The sequence below is a fragment of the Macrobrachium nipponense genome, chromosome 13 (genome assembly GCF_015104395.2).
Source record: "Macrobrachium nipponense isolate FS-2020 chromosome 13, ASM1510439v2, whole genome shotgun sequence".
In the NCBI taxonomy this organism is placed as follows: domain Eukaryota; kingdom Metazoa; phylum Arthropoda; class Malacostraca; order Decapoda; family Palaemonidae; genus Macrobrachium; species Macrobrachium nipponense.
The window spans coordinates 39,321,293-39,344,456 of record NC_087206.1 but is presented as its reverse complement, the minus strand read 5'-3'; the positions used below and the strand labels follow the sequence as shown (position 1 = coordinate 39,344,456).

The window sequence follows — 23,164 nt, the reverse complement described above, 5'->3', positions numbered from 1 at the left end:
TGTAGAGATCGCTCAGCTCCCAGGGGTGACGTGACGGTCCTGCGGGACTGTGCAAGCGGCGAGACCGGTAGGAGGTTCCCCGTTCAGTCTTCTCGAAAGGTTTCGGCCTCTTCGGGAACTGTGACACGTCGTGAGGATGGTACCTGCTCTCATCACGTAGGAGGACGCTATTCTTCGCCCGATCATCCATCACGCTCATGTGCAGGTGCCGAGTAGCGCTTCTCCTGACATGAGAGAGCGTCATTACCGTCCTCAGAGGAGTGTTTCTCCACAGGGAGAAAACACTATGAGCCGATCATCACTGAGGGTTGGTGATTGTTTGCGGCATGCTGTGTGTGCTAGTTCTGCTAACAGGCCGAGCGGGAGCATCAGATCTTCCTCACCTGTCCCTTCAGCTTCCTCAGGATACACCAGGAGGAGCGAGGTGACCAGGGGGAGCTGTGAGGAGTGTTCTCCTCACAGTTTGGCCGCAAGAGCATGCATTCCCAGCACGGTCTTAGGACCCGAGAGGTCGTACGCTCTTCCTTCTGAGGGAAGAGGATCGAGGGAGGGACTTGCCCTGGAAGGAAGTGACAGTCCTCCCCAGGACGTAGTCTTTCCCGAGATTCAGAGGTCTTTTGCAGAGGTCATCACGCTGATTTGTCAGCACAATGACCTAAGGGAAGGATAATTAGTAACTCCCTCTGACCGCCCTTTGCAGTTGGAGTTGTTCTGAGGTTCTAAGAAGGAACCCAGGACTTCTGTGGGGTTACCTTGGTCTTCCTTGTCAGAGGGCGTGTTGGACCAGATGAACAATCTGGTCTCTGGGCAAGAGAGTTCACTTAGGGCTAACAGATCGAACAAGCTGCTTTCCCCTTCTCTACCTCAACAGAGGGGTTTCTACATGCCCTCGGAGAACCCTTTGCTGACTAAACAGGTTGATCCGGCGCTAGTATGTCTTAACTCCCGGCTTACCTCTGCAGCACCTTGTTTTGGAGAACCTTTGGTTCATGCAGCATGAGGCAAAATGGCCTTGGAAGCTACCGCTAAGGCAGTATCCAAAGTCGCTGCTTCTTTGGGAATGATAGTTTCTGGAGAAGACTTGGCTTTCAGGAGACTGTCAGTAAGGCTATTTCCTACCTGGCCCACCAGACTGCAAACCTGTGGGCCAACATGGTTCTTAAGAGGAACGCTGACCTAACTTGTATAACCAGGTCGGTGGGTGTAGAGTCAGCATTGGGTCTTAGGAATGGACCATTGCTGGGTTCCGCCTCTCTTCTCTAGAGACTTGGTGGATGATGCGGTGGAGAAACGTAGAGCTGAAGACAGTGATCATCTTGTCCACCAGGCAGTTGCCAAGACATCCAGGTCGTCTTGTGCAACTGCGGCTAGGCCTCAAAGCCAAGCTAGCTCTTCCTCTGCTCCCAAGAAGACGACTCCTTCGGAAGGGCCGCAAGGACAGACCCATTCTTCTTCTTTCGCTCCGAAAGCGGATCAACAGCCCCCCTTCTCTTGCGGGAAGGGAGGTAAGCGAAAGAGGAAGAGAGGGAAATGCTAGTGACGGTGTTCCCCCTCAGCTACAGCCGTTGGTCCAATTTCAAACTTACATCCCTGGTTCTGCCAAGGGTCTGGCACTCAAGGAAGAAGTGCTATCAATGCTGAGCAAGGGAGCTGTGGAAGATGTATGAGATCCATAACCAGGGTTCAGCAGCCGACTTTTCCTGGTGGAGAAGGCTACAGGGGTCTGGAGACCGGTGATAGATCACGAGTGTGTGTGAACGGAAACAGGTAAAGTCGTCTGTAGTCAGAAAGAGAGAGAGAGAGAGCGAGATCCAACTTTGAGCAGCCTTTCATAGAAGAACTGCCCTACAAGTGGTTTTGAGGAGTAACCCACCCTTCGAGTATCAAGACTAAGACATTTTTTTCTGCAGTACGAAGTCAAGAAGCCATCTGAAGTTTCTGCTGTCCCCTTTTGTGATGCCGTCGCTTTGAGTACTGATTTCGATCGCTGCAAAACTGGCCAGCAAGTATTTCATTACTGCACTGTTTCCCCAGTTTACATATTATAAGGTTTTATTTTGTTGTGTAAATAGGAGAAACCATTCTGCATTTATCTTTGTTAATAAGCTCGTAAATAAACTTATGTTCTGTTCGAATTTCCTTCTATATTCGTATCCCCAGTTTCAACTGTTGGTGTTGAATCCTTTTTGTTTATTATGATAAAAGAACCTGAGCGGATCTCAATCCGTAGCAACCTGAAGGATGCATATTTTCAGATACCCATCCATCAGTCCTCCAGGAAGTACCTTCACTTTATCCTCGAGGGGACGGCGTTCCAATTCAGGGCTCTTTGTTTCGGACTTTTGAAAGCCCCTCAGGTATTCACGAGTGTTCACCTTTGTGTCTGCTTGGGCCCACTTGGTTGCGAGACGTCTCTCGCAGTTCCTGCAGGAAGAGGATCAACTTCCCAGTTTTTGTCGTGGTCAAGGGATCGTGATCAATTTTGAGAAGTCGGACATTCCCAAGCAGAGGATAAAGTACCTGGGCATGCCGATAGATACAGTAGCGGCACGAGTCTTCCATGCAGACTTGAGAATCGGCAAGTTTAGGAAGGCACCTCAATGGTTTCTGTCTCAACAGGAACAGCCAGCTCAGCTTTGGCAGGTTGTGATCGGTCACTGTAGTCACGAGAGAAGCTAGTCCCTTCACCTTTGGTCTCTTCAATGGAGACTAAAGGAGTGTTGGTCACAGACTCAAGATCTTCAATCCTTCCTCATCCCTCTAACGGACATGCTTCTGTTCTCATACGCATCGAATGAGGGTTGGGGTGCACTCCTGGAGGAATAGCTGACTGCAGGAGTGTGGGATCGACATGACAAGCACCTTCATATCAACATCCAGGAACTCAAGGTTGCTTTCTTGGCCCTTCAAGAGTTCCGGGATCAAGTGATGGGACACACTGTGGTGTTGATGAGTGACAACACCACAGTAGTGGCATATGTCAACAAACGGGGGCCTTGCATCACTCCCGTTGCATCAGTTGACAGTGCAGGTGCACGAGTGGGCTGTAGCGCACTCGGCAGAGCTGTCAGCTAGATGCATTCCAGGCAAGAGGATGTAGTGGCAGACAAGCTCTGCCGTCAGAATCAGATGATTGGGATAGAATGGTCTCTACGCCCAGACGTGGCGAAAGGCTGTTCCACCTATAGGGGCATCCAGTGGTAGACCTGTTCGCCACCTGGCACAACAGAAAACTTCTGGTTTTCTTTTCAGTGGCAGCAGACCCATGGGCAGCTGCAGAGGATGCATTCTAACATCTGTGGGACAACCTCGCAGTTTACGCCTTTCCCCTGTTGTCTGATTCGCAAGGTGAACAGCAGAGTGCTGGTCACCAGCAATCTTTGGATGATTCTGGTGGCTCCCAAATGGCTGCTGGCTGTTTGGTATCCTGATCTGTTGGCTCTTCTCTCTGAGGCACTGCGAGATATTCCCCCATGGCACAATCTTCTGTGTCAGCCGTACGTAGAATTGTACCACTCGGCAGTACAGTCCCTGTGTCTTCACGGCTGGCGGTTATCCACCATCTTTTGAGAACGAGAGGATTTTCTCGCTGAGCAGCAACAGAGATGGCAGGATACCTCAGACAGTCCTCTGCAGCAGTATATGAGGGAAAGTGGTCCGTCTTCTGTGGTTGGTGTCGTGGAAGGGGGGTCTCTCCCCGCTCAGAGCCACTCTTCAACAGATCGTGTATTTCCTCTCTCTGCAATAAGGGCTATAGGACCGCTTTGTCCCGGTCCAGAAACTGTGAGAAGTGGATATTTCCTCTTCTGTGGAGATATCTCTTCTTATGAGAAGTTGGATGTGACTCTCTTCGTAAGGAACTTGACTCATGAGCCTTACGAGCTGCTCCGAGAGTTGTGGTGGGATTACACAAGCTTAAAAACAAAAAACTCAAACACAAATACACGTACTCACCTCAGACTTAGGATGAGGAGCTGCGCCGCTGTCCACTGGATATATGGCTAGGCTAGGCTAGCCGTCGTAAGCAACACAAAAACAACCGAACAAGGACAACAACCACACAACAAAAGACCACTGCACAACAATCACTATCAGCACCAAAAACCAATACAAACATGACAAGTCACCACACCGCCTACAACATCAAGAAACTACACAATACTCAACTCAACCCCAACAACTCATCTACAACACAACAAACTCACAAGCACAGCAAATTGAACAACACAGGCACAACACAACAGCTACAACACAACAAACTCCCAAGCACAGAAATTGAACAAAAAAACCAACACCCAACACCCCAAAAGCTTTAAAAAAAACACAAAACAGCTGACCATCAATAACACTGCTCCCAAAACTGACTGACCAGCACCGGTTCTCCTCACAGACACTCACTCCTCCCGATGCTCGTCACCGACGCTTGCCACTGATATACACAACAGAGCGCCACAACAGACACATGCTTAAGACTGCCATTCAACCACTCCCATTTATTCCTCCACCAATATCTCTCTCTCTCTCTCTCACGCAACCCTTGGAGACATTGTCAAATATAAACTACCATTATCACTCCTCCATTTTGTCAGACAGGGATCTGATCCTCAAGATCATCTTTTTGCTGGCCTTGGCATTGGCGAAGAGAGTAGGTGAGCTTCATGGTCTCTCTTTTAATGTCAAACACTTGGAGGGATGGGGATGTCTTACGCTCAATTTCTTCCCAGATTTCGTAGTGAAGACTCAAAATCCTTCGGTCCCTGACTATAGATTAGAGTCCTTTACGATCCCCTCCCTAGAGAACTTTTGTGGTAATGACCAAGACGAGACGCTACTTTGTCCCGTTAGAGTGCTGCGGTGCTATCTGAAGAGGACTCTGCATCTCTGACCTGAGCGTCGACACCTCTTCGTTAGCACCGTGTTGACCAAGAAAGAGGTGTCCAAGAGCACTTATCTCTTTTTGGCTTTGTGAGATGATCAGGAAAGCATACTCTGATGGGAGGTCTGACACTGTTACCTTTCATTCAAGAGCCTACAAGTCAGATGTATTGGTCCTACCCTTGTGTTCTGCAAGAACCTGTCGCTTTCACAGGTACTGAAGGCAGGGGTTTGGTCCAACCAGACCACCTTCACCTCTTTCTACATTCGGGATATTGCATATAGGTATTTGGATACCTTTTTTTTTTTGGACCCGTGGTGGCTGCTTGACAAGTTGTGTAGCTTACTCAGCTCCTCTAACTGGACAAGGTTGCATCTTGCCATGTGTAACTGTATGAATGGATGTGATTAAGAGTGTGACTGGCTTCTCTTCCTCCTTCATTCTTCTCTCTTCCTATGGGCAGAGAGCTGCTGTCATCACATGCTGGAAAGGGCGGTCGATGCAGGTAAGCTATATTACTGAGCTCCATTCTATTCCCTTTCATTAAGGTATAGAAGAGTATATCTGTCCCTTTCTTAACAAGGGGGGAAGAGGACTTTAGCATGAGACAAACCCAATACTTGTATATTTGTCATCTTGCTTCTGACTATAAGTTCTTGTTTGCTATTCATAAGAGGCTATACTTGCCTTTTTCTTATGAATTGGTCCAGAGGTCTGGCCATTGGTCTTGCCCAATTACTCTTGCTTTGACTGACTCTTATCCTGGCTCACCCTCACATATACTTTTATAACACATCTTCAACTGCTCATCCAGGAACTCTCCCAGCTGCTTCATCCGCACACTTTCATTCTGATCATACTTTTCATACTCATCAAAAAACTCATATATATGTCTCTTCCCTTCCCAATGCCAAATCTCTCAATCCGGGGAACCTCCCTCAGGAACACCGCTTTGCCCACTTTCTCCTCTGCCTCACTCAACCCTTCACAACTACTACTACTACTACCTCCAATCTTCCTACCATCCTCAACTTCAGAGTCCGAACTACCCCTAAAAGTCCGGAACTAGACTCCTCTTTTCTCACAGCTTTCCCCTTTCTTTTCGTACTTTTCTTTTCCTCATCACTTTCACTCACCTCACTCATACCGTCCTCATCCATAGCTGGTACTTTCTTTCTCAGCAATCATTTTCCTTACACCTTTTACCTCATTGTTCTCACTTCCCTTCCCAACTCAGGGTTATTACTCTTAACCATTTCAGCCATTTTCGTTGCCATCTCACACATTTTCTCATCCATCACCTCTATCCTTGTGACCAGTCTGTTTTCCGTTGCCTGGGCTTCCTCTAACTTTTCTTGTAGGGGCCTTCTTTTACACAATTGAAGCAGGATAGTGGAAACAAATTTGAAGGTTAGCAAGTAAATCTGATTCTCCTTGACCTAATTTATTACCATAATATTATAGTACACAACTTAATCTTATCACTAACTCATCAAACCTATCCTCAGATCCCCATATACTGTATATACTTGTAACATTCGATCTCGCATATTATGCGACCCCCAAATTTTCACCCTTAAAAAATTTTGTCACGTATCTAAAGTATAATGCGAGTTAAATTTACAAGGCCATAAAACAATAGGCTAACCTGTTTTCCTCCTACAGTGGTACCTCGAGATACGAAATTAATCCGTTCGGAGGCAGCCTTCGTATCATAAGTTTTTCGTATCTTGAACTGCATTTTACATGTAAAATGCCTAATCCGTTCCAAGCCCTACAAAAACGCCCCAGTAAAATATATTTCCAGGCCTACAACACATGTTCTAGGGTTACGACGCCGATCTGACAGAAGAAATATGACTCCAAAAAGGCAAAATACTGTACATACTTGAGTAATATTCAGCTGCATGTAATGTTCAACCCCATTTTTACTGCATATATTAGGACTTTAGCATATGTCCCTTCGCAATAAGCCTAGCCTATGTTAGCAGTTGCTACTGTAGCCTAGTTTATGATTCTGACATCTAAACCTAAGAAGCTAAAAGCTTAGAATATGCCAATAAAATGTATAAATAATCAGTATGTACTCATTTCAAATAATTATTAATTAATCATTAATTATGATACACAAAAACCAAAAACAAAAAACTTCCAATCGTTTGTTTACATTCAGCTCTTACGAGTACCGAACGATCGCCAAGCAATCACTTTTCCTAGCACACAGTAAGCCATAAATTTTCATTAGTATCTCTCTTTAACTAATGAAACTACCAAACAGTATAATAACCATTCATTTCTATTCTTTATTCTATCTTTACCTAATGGAAATATAGAGTTACTGACAGCTATATTGAAACATATACGTAGCGTAATTTAAAAACAGAAGAATTCTAGAAAATACGTATTTGTTGGCTTCGATGATAGCAGTCTGATTTATTTCATATTTTATGATATCTAATTCACAATTTTTTTTATTAAATGTATTGTATGTACTCATTTCAAATAATTATTAAGTAACCATTAACTATAATAAACAATCAAACAAAACAAAAAAAGCTTCCAAACTTCTGTTTACATCCAGCACTTACGAGTACCGAACGATAGCCAAGCAATCACTTTAACTAGTACACAGTAAGCCATAAATTTTCATATTCTCTCTTCAACTACTGAAACTACCAAACAGTATACGTAATAACCATTCATTTCTGTTCTTTATTCTATCTTTACCGAATTTTTTTTTTTTTTATTAAATTTATTGCATGAATAAGTTTTTCAATTTACAGCATCCTTTTACTAATAGAATACATAGAGCACAAGGGGTAGATGCTGACCAATAGGAGAGCAGGATCTTATGAGGTGACTAGCATCAGGAACCAATGGGAGAGCCGGAGGATGGTGGCGAGTTTACTCAGTTGGCGGGGCACAAGTTTTAAAATTGTTCTCGGTGGTCCGGGCGAATCTCAGGACTTTACAGCAATAACCTTTCGTAACTTGAACTATTTTCGTATGTAGAGCCAAAAAAATCTTCGTATTTGCTATTGTATCTCGAGTTTTTCATAAGTTGAGCCTTTCGTATGTCGAGGTACCACTGTATTTATCTATTCCATTTTTTATTTAGACTAACCCTTTTTCTCCATCTCTTTATCCCATGTTCTAGTCAAGTTTAAAAAAGTAAAAGAGAATGCCAAAAGTATCGTTAGTAATAATATGCTTGTTTTGAAAACGCATACTGCCAGAAACAGCTGATTTGCTATGAACAACCGAATCCAATAACTACACCTTTTTTGCTTGCATTTCAACCATTGTACAATAGTAAAAAATTACCATAGTTATGTTACAAATGACGTTAACCCTTTAACGCCGATTTGACGTATTAAACGTCGATATAAATTGTCTGTTGGGTGCCGATTGGACGTATGGTACGTCAATATTAAAAAAGTTTTTTTTAAAATTTGCGGAAAAATAGGTATAGGCCTACTAGGCGAAAACTTTTGAATCACGCGCCTTGGGGGATGCTGGGAGCTCACGGATCAAGGCGTTGTTTTGTTTACAAGCGTTACCCAGGCGCACAAGTGCGAATTTCTTTCTTCTCGCACTAAAAAGTATCAGCGACACATCTCGGAAATTATTTTGTCACTTTGACAATTTTACACCATTTTATATTAGCCGTTACATGGAGTATTATATATGAAAATTTGTGCAATTTCATGTAGAATACAACAAAAAACAACTCATGGTTGTAGCTTTTATCAGTTTTGAAATATTTTCATATAAATAACGATAAGTGCCAAAATTTCAACCTTCGGTCAACTTTGACTCTACCGAAATGGTCGAAAAACGCAATTGTAAGCTAAAACTCTTATATTTTGGTAATATTCAATCATTTACCTTCATTTTGCAACAAATTGGAAGTCTCTAGGACAATATTTTGATTTATGGTGAATTTACGGAAAAAAAAAAAAAAAAAAATCTTCATTACGTCCTTGCGGTAACTCTTCCGGAAAAAAATCAAACATTTTTTCGTCCGATTGTCGTAATGTTTGCACCATTTTAAATTAGCCATTACATGAAGTTTTATATATGGAAATGTGTGCAATTTCATGTAGAATACAAAAAAAAAAAAAAACCGTGGTTGTAGCTTTTATCAGTTATAAAATATTTTCATATAAATAACGATAAGTGCCAAAATTTCAACCTTCTGTCAACTTTGACTCGACCGAAATGGTCGAAAAACACAATTGTAAGCTAAAACTATTACATTCTAATAATATTCAATCATTTACCTTTATTTTGCAACAAATTGGAAGTCTTAAATTTTTTCATCCGATTGTTGTAATGTTTGCACCATTTTGAATTAGCCGTCACATAAAGTTTTATATATGAAAATGTGTGCAGTTTCATGTAGAATACAACAAAAAACAACCTATGGTTGTAGCTTTTATCAGTTTTGAAATATTTTCATATAACGATAAATAGAAAAAATTCGTCCTTCGGTCAACTTTAACTCGACCGAAATGGTCAAAAACTGCAATTGTAAGCTACAACACTTACAGTCTAGTAATATTCAATCAATTACCTTCATTTTGCAACAAACAGGAAGTCTCTAGCACATTTCGATTTATGGTGAATTTTTGAAAACTAGTTTTTTTTACGTCCGCACGTTACGAATTCATGCATCATTTTGTGATAATATTTTCTCTATGTTGCCTTGATCGTTTTACAATGTGTTATATACCAACATGATCGCAGTTTAGTGTACAATTCAAAGAAAAAAATTAACTTGTTAGCTTTAACCGTTTTGCTCACAGCGCGATTTGTATATAATATATGACATTTTTTTTCGCTCTCATATATCCCAATATTTATATGATAATGATATGCTTAAGTTTAGTGCACAACCATCAGAAATGAAAAAAATTATCATCATATAAATAATGCGATATATGATAGCGCAAAAACGAAATTTCATATATAATTGTATTCAAATCGCGCTGTGCGCAAAACGGTTGAAGGTAACAAGTTACTTTTTTTCGTTGTAATGTACACTAAATTGCGATCATTTTGGTATATAACACATTGTAAAACAATAAAAAGCAACACAGAGAAAATATTATCACAAAATGATGCATGAATTCGTAACGCGCGGACGTAAAAAAATATATTTTTTTTAAATTCACCATAAATCTAAATATTGTTATAGAGACTTCGAATTTGTTTCAAGATGAAGTTAAATGATGGAATGTTACAATACTGTAAGAGTTTTAGCTTACAATTGCAGTTTTTGACCATTTCGGACGAGTTAATTTGACCAAATGTCGAAATTTTTTTATAATTTTTTTTATATGCAATTATTTTGGAAATTAGAAAAGCTACAACCTTCAAATATTTTTCCTTTTATTTTCATATATGTAACTCTATGAAATGCCTAATATGAAACGGAGCAAATTTTCCGAGAATGTGATTTAAGCATTACGGAGATTTATGACGGAGAATCTGCGCGTGGAGGGGAAGGAAAGTTTTTTCATAAATTCACCATAAATCGAAATATTGTGCTAGAGACTTCCAATTTGTTACAAAATGAAGGTAAATGATTAAATATTACTAAAATATAAGAGTTTTAGCTTACAATTGCGTTTTTCGACCATTTCAGTAGAGTCAAAGTTGACCGAAGGTTGAAAATTTGTCACTTATCATTTTTTATATGAAAATATTTCAAAACTGATAAAAGCTACAACCATGGGTTGTTTTTAGTTGTATTGTGCATGAAATTGCGCACATTTCCATATGTAAAACTTTATATAACGGCTAATTTTAAAATGGTGCAAACATTGCCACAATCGCATGTATGATTTTTTTCGGAAGAGTTACCGCGCGGACGTAAGGAAAAGGTTTTTTCATAAATTCACCATAAATCAAAATATTGTGCTAGAGACTTCCAATTTGTTGCAAAATTAAGGTAAATAGTTGAATATTACTAAAATATAAGCGTTTTAGCTTACAATTGCGTTTTTCGACCATTTTGGTAGTCAAAGTTGACCGAAGGTTGAAATTTTGGCACTTATCGTTATTTATATGAAAATATCTCTAAACTGATGAAAGCTACAATCATGAATAGTTTTTTGTTGCATTCTACATAAAAATGCGCACATTTTCATATGTAATACTCCATGCAACGGCTAATTTACAATGGTACAAAAATTATGTCAAAGTGACGAAATAATTTCCGAGATGTGTCACAGATACTTTTTAGTGCGGCAAGAAAGAAATTCGCGCTTGCGTGCCTGCGTAACGATTGTAAACAAAACAACACCTTGATCCGTGAACTTCCAGCATCCCCCAAGGCGCGTGATTCAAGAGTTTTCGGCTGGTAGGCCTATAAGTATTTTTCCACGAATTTTTAAAAAAACTTTTTTGAGTCGACGTATGGTACGTCCATTCGGCATACGGAAGACATTTTGACTCTACGTTTAATACGTCCATTCGGCGTTTAAGGGTTAATCTTGAAAACTAAGCGTGCCGTGATTTAAAAAAAGAAAAAAAAAAAAATTCCGCTTCGGCGCTCACTTGCAAACGCCGCCGCCATACAGGAGACGATTTTTAAAATACCGCTTCGGCATTTAAGGGTTAAGGAGAATACGACTGATATATTTTTACATTACTATATTCTTACTCGCTATGGAGAAAATATTGGCAAGGGCATATACTGCTAAATTTAATCTGTAAGTTTAGGCTGAAGTTGAGGAAAGAATGTTGATCTGCTAATGACTATTATTGTGCATCAGCAACATGGATTAAACTCTCGCAAACTTGAGTATAGTAAACTCGATCGTAAACAAAATCTGAGAGATGCAGTGAAGTATAGCATAACTTTTTAAAAGATCCATGGAAAAAATGCTTATCCATCATGTTTGTATTCTATCATACGATACTAATGTGTGATTATTACATACTTAAATTTTATATCTCGTGTATGATGCAACCCCCTTAAAATTACCTCTCAAACTAGTCTTTAAAAGTCGTATGATACATGAGTATATACAGTATCTAAGTTAGCTTAACTTCAGATTACTTAATATTACCTAATATTACCTGACCACCTATGAATCTTGATCAGATATTGGTCTTAATCCTTCTCTTTTCCCCACTTAGAATGGAAACTCTTCCAGTGTTTGCAGGATAAGTCTGAATTATCGCATCCACTTGGGATTGTCCATCAGTGTCACGTCTACTTAGGATTGTCCAGCATATCACGTCCACTTGGGATACTCAAATCGAACTCTGTAAACCACTTCACCATTAAGTTGATTCACCCTCTCTGCGTTTCTCTCCTCTACCTCCACGCTGAATCTCCTCTGGTTTGGGACAATGCACTCCTTTTAATATTTGATTCCATTACTGTCTCCAAGAGAGGTGGGCATCATTCAAGTGGTGTTGGGCATTCAAGTGAAGGTGAGCATATGTGTGAAGATGGGCAGCCAAGTGAAGTGGGGCAACCAAGTGAAGAGCGGAACTTGTTCACTCATCCCCATCAATCAAACTATAATAATAAAAAAAAGGACCAAACATTAATCAGACAATCCTGCACCCTCAAGTACAGCATAAAACATTGAATAAAATAATGAAATCATAAATTTTTTTTTCAAAATTGTCCAAAGAAAAAAAATAAATAAACTCCCTTTCTAACAACCCCACTATACTCCGGAATTGGACCTCTTGTTCACTGACTTCTACTCCAACCACATTGGACTTACCTAGTCTGGGTTCTGAACTACTTATATCAAGCTCATTTGAACTGAGGAGGCTTATGTCAGCTTCAACTTTGCCAACACCTGACTTTGCTGCTGTCATCTCTTCCTTAATTTCATTTATTTCCACCACGCTTCACCTCAAGCTCTCCAAAATCTCTCCACTTACACTCTCCAGTACAGTGGACCCCCTGTATTCGCATTCTCCGGATTAGCGGGCTCACATTTGCGGATGTCTCTCGGGAACGTTTCCCTGATTATTCGCGGAAAATTTGCACATTCGCTGTATTTTTCTATGAGAAATATCCACTAATTCCTGTTTTTTTATCAGTTTCATCATAAAATGCACTTTTTGTGATAAAACTATTAAAAAAACCAAGTATGAACATTTTTAGTGGGTTTTTCTTCAGTATTAACTAACAAAATAGGCTGTTTTTAGCCTTTTTATAGGGGTTTTAAACATTCCCGGGTTCTAACTATTCCAGGGGCGGGGGTCTGGTATGCATTCCCTGCGAATACGGGGGGGACCACTGTACTTCTAAGACTTTTATCACTGTCACTCAAAGGAACTCGCACACTATATGTACTATCTTCTTCACAACTTGGCATTGCTTCCAGTTCACCCAACTTGCATATCCTCGTACACATTCCTTGTACTCACTAAGTTCACTCCTTCCTCATCCCTCTCAAATCTTCCAAAATCAATTACAGTCTCATTCTCACTACTACCCAAAAACGTTGCTAGGGTATTTTCACTGCTCACACCTACTGGCTTCTCAAACCCCTCAAAAATCAAATAACCCATCTTGTGTACTCTCTGGAAACAACTCTGTAAAGTACCCTTACTCTTCTTACTCCTCTTCTTAGGCTTTCTCTTATGTTCCACTAACACTAGTTGTTTATCTCTCCAATTTATGCCTTCTTCTATTTCTTCACTTTCCTTGTCCTCCCTTAATAACTTCCTAATGGGATGCTCTGTTATGTATATTTTGGTGTTTCTCTCCATCTCAGCTGATTATGATGTACTCATATTACCCTTATATTTCTTCCTTCATTCCTGTCTTTTAGCACAACTCAATCCATTGCACCTAACTGTTTTCACTACATATGGACCTTCACACTTCTCACCCATCTTACTGTCAATCTTCCCTTCTCAACCACTTCTTTCAACACCTTATCACCTCCTTTGGAACTCTCAAGCCTTTCATTTGCCTGTCTCCACACGTCCCGCTCATCCTCGTTTAAATCCAACCTCGCTCTCACATACCTCTCGTAATTCATTACTCACTCACTTGGAGGTATGCCTGTGCTTTTATGTACTGACCCATTATACACCGCTAACATTCTTCCTAACAACAAATCTCTTTCATACTCTATATTGGTCAACATTCGTCACATCTCACTCAAGAGTCCTTATGGTTCGTTCCGCCAGTCCAAATTTCTTGGCATATGTGGAATTGTTACTACTACATGCTCGATACCCCAATCTCCCAACATTCGCTCAACATTCTTACCACTTCCTCACACATGCATATTAAGGGGGCATAGCCAAGCAATTGTTCATTTTGTGATAAAAGCATGAAGTATGTAGAGTTGTATATTGTTAACATATTTAGATATTTGGGCAATTAAGATTATGCCTGTGTCAGCCATAGCAGCCATTTTGCACCGTATACCATTAGTGTGATTAGGGGAATAAGGTTGCATGTGTAATAAGGCTTTTTCTAGGTAAATGTTTATCAGAAATGTATCAGAGTATTTCATAAGTATTTGCAAATCATAGACAAGAATTTTTTTTTTTCCTGGATAATTCACTTTCGTAAAGAATGGGTGATAGTAATGGAAGTTTTTATTTGAAGTCATACAATGACCATAAAAAGAAGTGAAATTATTTTACAACCGACTTACAAATGTTCCATCAGGTCATAAAAAAATCATCAAAGGCAGGTAATATACAAGTGGTTTGTTCCCAAGTCAATCTTGCACACATTCTGCTTCTCAGAATCAGAGGGCAGTGCAGTAACAATCTGATATCTTGTACTTGCATTTGTTCATCCCTTTCTTACACCTTATCCAACCCTAGCTTGTTGATGGAGGTAGTTGTGGCTGTGCAGCCAACATATGACCCCAGACATGACCACCCTGGATGGCTGACCTTCTGACATGTTCCAGGGAAGCATACGTAGTGGAATATGCTGCACTGAATTCTTCCTTGCTTAGTTCACTTTGCTGCGTGTGCTAGTGCTATCATAGAGGCAGACCAAATGTGTCTCAATGACTTTCATTGCCTCCTCTGGAATTGCAGTTGGTGCATTAACCAGAGTCAGCAGTGCATTGGTGAGCTCTGGGGTAGTGTTACAGGTTGCCCAGGCACTTCTCTTACCATGTCCTACAAAAGAAGACAGTGTCAAACCCAGTGAGGGCATGAAACATTGGAAATGTGTGCCTTGCTCAGACCCAGAGGTGAAGCTATCTCATGAGTGGCCAAGAAACGGTGGTCTTTACCTGTCATGAAGGCTATCCACAGTTTGTCTTCATTTAACAGTGACAGAACTAGCTTCACTCCCAGAACTATCACACTGTATCCATAAGAATCCATGGTGGCTGTGCTGAACAGCATAGCATGCAAGTAACATCAAGTAAGTATTTGCATGTTAATGTGTACATGGGTCAAGTGATCCTGTACTCCTTTGGGCTGGAGCAGAGACCTGCTGTCCATCTGTCACCATTAGCACATTACCTCTACCTTTATTAAGGAAGCCAATGACTGCCCCAGCAAGGAAATGGAGGAACTCCAATTTATTGCTTCCTACACGCAAGAAACTGCTGATTTCTTGCAATAGTTGTTGAATTTACATCATTCCTTCTCACCCCTTTCACTCTGGCTGTGGATGTGAGTGAGTCAGGACTGTAGTTGTCCCACACAAGGTCAAGATCAAGCAATGTTGAAGCTGTCCCACACAAGGTCAAGACTTAGCAATGTTGAAGCTGTCCTTGGATGTAAAGGATGAAAACTGGTTTGCAAATTCCTCAACTGTCTGGACTGTACCAGGTTTCTGCATCTGCACAACCACAGCTCTATCAATAACCTGCACAACCACAGCTCTATCAGTAACCTTGGCAGTGGCATTAGGTGCATCTGATTGTTTTCCTTGGCTGTGGTGGTACTGGGGTTATAATCAGTGTTATGAACAGCTCTCCACGTATTGTTAGAGGGCAAACAACCTGCTCCATGTGAGACCATTGGCACACACTGTTGCCCACTTCTGACAGTCGTAGGGCATACTGATAGGAGATACTGAGGCCCAGGTTGAAGAGTCCCTCCTCTTGCTCTTCCTTTTGAGTTTGCATATGTAGCAACATGCCAATGTAGATGGAAAGAGTTTCATGTGCAGTGCTATGCCTGATGGATGACCATTCTTAGAATTTTGCAGATGAGGTTTTGAATGAAGTTTCTTGGGGTTTGGAAACTGTGCTTGCTTTCAGTTTTCAATTGTGTTTAACCGCATTGAACTTAAAAATTTTGCAATGTATGTTGTTCTTGATGTCGATGTGAAGGTTTGATCCTTGATGCTGGCTCCTTCAAGCACCACATTGACAAGAGCCAGCAATAGGATTGTCACAGACTTTTCTTGGCATCTCATTTTGAATGAGCCATCAAACAAGTTTCCCATCATCAAATGTGGCAGCAAACCATCTGTGCAGCATATGCCAGATGCATAGCGTCACTGTCACTGTCCCTGTCCCAGTCATAAGCTTTGGCTAGTGCTCCCCCAGTGTCCTCATCAAATGCTAGCAGAACATCACATCCCTTGGTGTATGACTGCATGTCTGGAACCTTAACCAGTAGTTGTTCCTTTAGTCTTGTTGTGTTTACTGTTTTGTCAAGAACAACCCCTAGTTGTTCAGGTCTTGACTTGTAGAGATTTGCAAGATCTATGAGCTTGAATGCAGTTGCATTTGATATGGTATGTGGTTTTCAGTGCAACCATGTCACCCATTCTTAGCCTGGCTAACGGATCATTGTCTCCAACTAGTTCATCTGTAAGGTTGATACTTCATGAAGGCTGTCTTTGCCCAGCTTTCCATAGAGGAAGCAAGTCTCTTTTGAAGACTTTTGTCGAAGAGTGTGGTCTTGTACATTTACTTGGTACACTGCCACTGGTAAGAGAGGTAGGATTGGCTTTCTTCTGCCCTTTGGAGCATTGTAGCTTTATTGGAGCATACATCTTTGGTGCCACTCGACCTCATGAGCAACCAAAGCAGCCTTGAGGACTCGTCGTTCATTAATTCTGTCCAACTGTACATGTCTGGGCAGTTTTCCAAGTTCATTGTACCTCAATGAACTTGGTCACACCTACCCAACCTGTTAGTGTATTGGTGACACCTACCCAACCTGTCAGTGTATTTTGGTAGGGAGCAGTTTGGTAGCAGTGCCCCTGACTGCTCACCATGATGAGTTTTTATCTGCTGAGCTTACTTGGTACATTGCTGTAAGTATAATGACCAGCAAAGGGATTCCATCTGTATATGTGTAATCCTTGTCTGAAATTGTAGATGATGCAGGTATTCCTGTGCTTAGCTTTTTGAAAGGTATTAAGATTTTTAGAGGTGCAATTACTTTCATAATGTAACCTCATTTTTTAAAACTTATTTTTGTAAATCATGTATTATCACTTTCCTATTTTATCTTAATTTTTAACATAACTATAAAAGTGATGAACTAATGAAAGGAGTGCATCAATTTAACTACAGACAGACAGTCCCCGGTTATTGGTGGGCTCAGTTATCGGTGGTCTGGTTTTATGGAGCTTGTCTAGCGCCGCCATAAGATCAGCAATTTATGGCGCCATAACGAGACAAGTTTGTTATTGGTGCCATAAGGCACCTTATGGCATGCCATAATGGTGCTTATGGAAGAGATAACTAGTTATCAGCGCCATAAATTACTGAGTTTCAGTTAATATCGGTTTTCGCTTAACGGCACACCCCCAGGAATGGAACCCCCTGCCAATAACCAGGGACTGCCTGTATTGTAAAATGTTCATTTTGACTAATATTTGTCTCACCATTTTGATATTTAGTACTGAATGACAGGGTCTCATTACATGGGTTACATCTCAAAATTTGTACATCCATCCATTTCAAGTTTAAAAGCAGTCTTGTATGCATTTATTCCCATACCATATATATCTAGCAATTTTTTTTATCAGTATTTTCAGTCTTCTCTTGTGTGATAACATTGTTGAAGCGATATCCTTTTAATGCAGTAACTATAAACCACTTTAAAATGTATGTCTATGATCTAATAACATATGAAAGTGCCATTGGTACTCTCTCTCTCTCCTCTCTCTCTCTCTCTCCTCTCTTACATTCTACATTCTATTCTACTTCTCTCTCTCTTCTCTCTCTCTCTCTCTCCTCTTCTCTCTCTCTCTCTCTCTCTCTCTCTCTCTCTCTCTCTCTCTCTCTCTCTCTCTTTTAATTTGTCTCAGTTGATTTCACAACCAGAAACTGGTATTCTTTTATTATTTTTAAAAGGCTATTGGCATGTCTCATTTCATCATTTTGAATTGTGGGGAACCTCCTCATATTTTTATTGCTGAAGCCCTGAATGTGAGTCTTCAAGTTACATAACCATTCACCTATGTAATTTGATTTTTCATCAGCCTTGCGAAGTCATCTTGGCTTACCATGGGAGGCTTATTGTCCTCCCTCCCCCCCTTGTCTCTTGTCTTGTTTACCATTATTGATTTTTAGTATTTTAGTCTTATTCCTGTTTGATTGAAGGTCACTTGATAAAAGGGTTCATTTATACATGAAGTTTTTACTTTTATAAGAAATGCCAATGATTGATATATAAGTAAATTTTTCTGCATAACAGAATAAATTCAGGTACAATTATTTCCAAGAGTAATTTAAATTATGCCTTGAATTTGCATTAAGTTAATAATAAATATTTATATCTAATGTGGTTGTCATTAGATATCCTGTTGTTTATGATGCCTTTATGGAATTCTGGTCTTAAGAGCTAGGTTCGTTCGTCAGTCAGAGCTCAGCCTCTGTTGGATGAAAACGTTCCTGTTATCTGTGTTAAGCTTTGTTTGCTTTTTGCTTGGTGACTACTTTTAAAAGTTTTTATGGATTGTACTACTGAATTTAGGTAGTACTTAGGAGGAAAGTGGAATTGGCTCAAGAAAACTGTTATATGAATTTTTTTTTAATATGATTGAATTACACAATACTATGCAATTTTCATTTTCTTGGAATTTTAAAATTTTGGGTTAATGAGATGTTTTATTACTTTTCAAGTCGAAGAGGCCAACAATTTAAATAGTGCCGGAAGTCGAACTAGTCGAAGTAAAGTAAATGCAACTAATGGCAGGAGTGACAGAATTCGTGATAATCAGCCGAAGAGGTCAGCAAAGAAGAGGAGAACACCATCAATCTTCCATTCAGGTTTGTATTTTTCTTCTTATTCAGTAATTTATAATTCTAAAAAGCAGACAGTAAGTATTTGTGAATAAAATTCTGTATGAAAAGATGGACATGTTAAACTATAATGTACTTGTTGATGAATAGTCAAATTATTTCATGAATAGTGTAAATGAAAGTAAAGAATAATATTTATAGAGGTAATGGAAGAGTACAAAAATCAGAAGTGGGACCAAAGATGGAGATCTAAATGATGAACTGTTGAAGGCTGTTTATTATCTAGCTTTCTTAGTTAATCATCCTGCTGTGTGTCCTCTGATAACTTCTTTCATTTGTAATATTATTACTAAGGTGTTTTTAATACTACTGTTGTGTATAGGTCATTTAATTGTCTTGATCACTTAAGTATTTGCAAGTCAGTTTTATTCACTTTTTACTAACCACTGCATGTGTCAGTATTACAGTGGGCATTTATTTGTCAAAATTAAGTATTTCTTGATGCTTGACAATATTTTTGATTGCCATTCTTTCTCTAAACACTGTTACTTTGTTCTCTAGACCCAAGTCTTGCAATTTGCATGATACAAGTGAGCTACAAAACAGCTATATAATTCTTGGTTATGCCCTGGTGAATTGTGTCATGTAAGTAAAACTCACTTAATGTTACAGAGATAGTTATCTGAAGTGGCCAGTTGTAAACAAAATTTTCTGTTATCATTTTGATAGCATTATCTTAACTTCTTAATATTTTTTATAAAGATAAATCTCTCTCTCTCTCTCTCTCTCTCTCTCTCTCTCTCTCTCTCTCTCTCTCTCTCTCTCTCTCTCTCTCTCTCTCTCTCTCTCTCTCTCTCTTTTTTACTTGCTTGTTAACTGGACGACAGACCTACCGAACATTCTATTCAAACATTAAAATACGGCATATATATATATGTATACACTATAATATAGCCACATATATATCCCTAAATACATATATATGCAGGACTTACACCCAAAAACAATAGGCAACAAGCCAAATTGTCTCTTAAGAAATTAGATTGCTGTAGCCCATTCCAACACCAAGCCATTCCATTCCTTGTCACTGTACAGTGCATACTGACGCTCTACTGCTCTTCGTTGTATTGGGCGACAATCTTACTTTTAGTTTTTGTAAAATTGTCTGCATTATTATGGAAGATTTATCCAGTCATAGCAAAGCGGCTTTAACTTCAGTGAACACAAGACGCTGCACTTCTTGCCCCAAACGGCTAAGCGTTAAACTTTATTTTGACGGTCATACTGTCTGTTCTTATTGTAGGGGCTGGGTCTGCTCGCAACATCAGGAGTATATGACTTTCGTGAAATTTGTATTGTTCATACGCGAACAAACCTTCGGTCTTAACAACAGGATAATTTTAAATATCTAACTTCCCTGGTAGTTACATATATATAGCTTTATCCCGCCAATTCGTCGTGCATGGCAGAAATTCAAAATTCGCGGCAATCGCCGATAGATGGTCCCTCTACCCAGGTACTTGGAACCATTCCCATTTGTCCACAGAAATTCCCTGCCATCGTTCTAGCAACACGTTGGAAATTCGCTCTACTTTGTTTGGGTTTGCTTTAACTAAAAATATGTTTGGGTTTGCTTTAACTAAAAATTGGTGAAGTACCCATTGCTTGGTTTTTGGTTGATGGCTTTCGCTGACATTGGATTTTCCTTAATTTCTTTTTCACACGGATAAGATAGATTTTGTTGGTTTCCGACTTGGACAGTTTAATTTAAGTTGTTTTCTGGATTTTCAAGATGGCTGACTGTTGTTAGAATGTGTGTGAAGGGGTGCAAGACCCGGCTTCCAAAAGCCGCTCTTGATCCCCACACAGTATGTAAGAAATGCAGAGGGCATGTGTGTACATTTGATAGCAGATGTAATGACTGTGAAAGTTTGTCGGAGAGAGAGTGGAGAGAGTATGATCGTTATGTGAGGCGATTGGAAAAGGACAGAATTAGGAGAGCTAGATCTTCGAGTGTTCTGTCAACTAGGTCTTCTGATAGTCAAGTCCTTTCTAACTGGTCTAATACTAATATTCCTGATCTTAGCCCTAAGATATTAGTACCAGATCCACCTGCGGAGTCGGAGGTAAGTGATCCTACTATGAAGGATATTATGGCTGCTATTTCTGCCTTGGGAGTTAAAGTGCAATCCCTTACTTCAGATAAGGAAGTGATGTAGGGGGGCAGTGCGTGGTTTGCAGCGCAAGTTCGGGGACAGTGCTAGTGCAGTGGAGGGTGCGTCCATTCGTGTCTGTCATGCTCCTAGCCCTAGACCTCTTCCATGCTCCCCAACCCCTGGGAGAAGGAACATCGACAGGCTAAGGGAGGTGAGAGATGTTGAACAGCGAGCGGACGTCCCCTCGAGTGATCCTGTTGACGCATCCCAGGACGCTCCCCCTCGCCGCAGGAAAGGCGAGATGAGGAAGTGTTCGTCATCCTCAGAAGACGCAAGACCCAGACGCAGTTGGCGACAACCTCAAGAATTGAGACCTCTCAAGAGACGCAGGTCCCCCGTTACGTTCCAGCAACCCTCTTGTAGCAATTGGAGCTCTCTGGAGAGATTCCTGTCGGAGGAGGACAACGAGTCCATGCCTAAACAGAGCTCTTCGGAGGAAGAAGACGTGCACATTACGTCAGTTCACGCTTCTCCCCCTCCCCTGGATTGGGAGGTGTCGCAAGGGGCGTCACCACCTCTTCGCCAGAAGACCCCAGCTAGAGTCTCCGAAGCTGTAGACGTACATGCAGTGCCATCTCCAGTTGTTCCCCAGCAGCAAGAGGCACTGCAAGCAGCGTTCTTGTCAGAGCTTCAGCAGTCCGTTACGTCTGTTTGACGGTTACAAGTCGCAAGGACTAAGAGAGGAAGCACGCAAGAAGGAATCTAAGGACGTCAACAGACCCAGGAAGAGGATAAGACCGGAGTTAGGACAGCGAGACGCTAACAGCCAGCAAGACGTGGACTCGCTGCAAGTTGCAGCACTCATAGACGCTCCCTCGCAGCAAGCTGGACGCGTGATGGGAGGTGACAAGAATCGTGACGCTCCCTCGCAGTATGCTGGACACATGCATGACGCACGCAAGCAAGACGATGCGCGTGATTCCCCCACGACTGGATTTTGAAGAAAAAGGAACAGGGAAGGACAAACTTTTCCTTCCCCCCAACGAGATTGGCTTCTAGATCTAGCGTGTGGTACGAGAATGGGGAGGCTCTCGGCTTGGGAGTTCCTACCTCCTCCCAAGGGGACTTCTCCAGACTCGTAGACGCCTCGCGTAGAACAGCCATGACTAAGGCTAAAGTTATGTGGTCCACATCGGAAATAGACCACTTGCTGAAAGGCGTCTTCAGGACTATTGAAGTCTTCAGCTTGATGGACTGGACTCTGGGAGCCCTCGCAGATGTTACGGACGAGAAGAACGAGACGCAAATGCACCTTATTGCCTGTCTCGATAAAGCTGTGAGGGACGGGACGGTCGAACTCACAGCCCTTTTCACAGCAGGTATTATTAAGAAGAGAGCTATGCTGTGTTCTTTCCTGTCGTCAGGAGCGACTCTCGCTCAGAGACCAGAGCTCTTGTATGCTCCATTGACCAAACGGCTCTTCCCTTCAGAGCTAGTGAAGGACTTATTGGCAGCTCTTGCGCAACAAGCAATGCAAGATCTGATTACAAGGACTGCGAGGAAAGTTCTTCCGGCAAACTTTTTAGCCAGGAAGGAGAAGGAAGCTCCTCCCACTCGTCAGCCCTTTCGAGAGGAATCCAGAGAATGGCTGCTGGAGGACAACCTCGTAAAAACCCCAAACAGCAACCGAAACCCAAAAAGTGAACTCAAAAACTTCCAGACACAAGTGGGAGCCAGGTTATCCCAGTACTGGCAAGAGTGGAGCCAAAGGGAAGCGGACGATTGGACAGTCGAAGTACTGAAGGAAGGATACAAAATCCCCTTCCTAAGGAAGCCTCCTCTTTCGCCGGAGCCGTTAGAGTTGTCAGCTACATACTCGGGGAGCAAAGCAGCAGCTCTTCAAGAGCAGGTAAACCAGATACTGTCAAAAGCAGCAATAGAAGTGGTAGAGGACC

At 41.2% G+C, this 23,164-nt stretch overlaps 1 protein-coding gene across 3 annotated transcripts in view; it reads left to right on the top strand.

Annotated features, from left to right (window-relative positions):
• Positions 1 to 23,164, top strand: part of LOC135225754 (dnaJ homolog dnj-5-like) — a 101,870-nt gene that overhangs the window by 7,318 nt on the left and 71,388 nt on the right. For all 3 annotated transcript variants that reach the window (XM_064265196.1, XM_064265195.1, XM_064265193.1), the window contains exon 3: positions 18,934 to 19,080. In XM_064265196.1, coding sequence (XP_064121266.1) covers positions 18,934 to 19,080 — 147 coding nt within the window. The remainder of the gene's footprint in view (positions 1 to 18,933; positions 19,081 to 23,164) is intronic.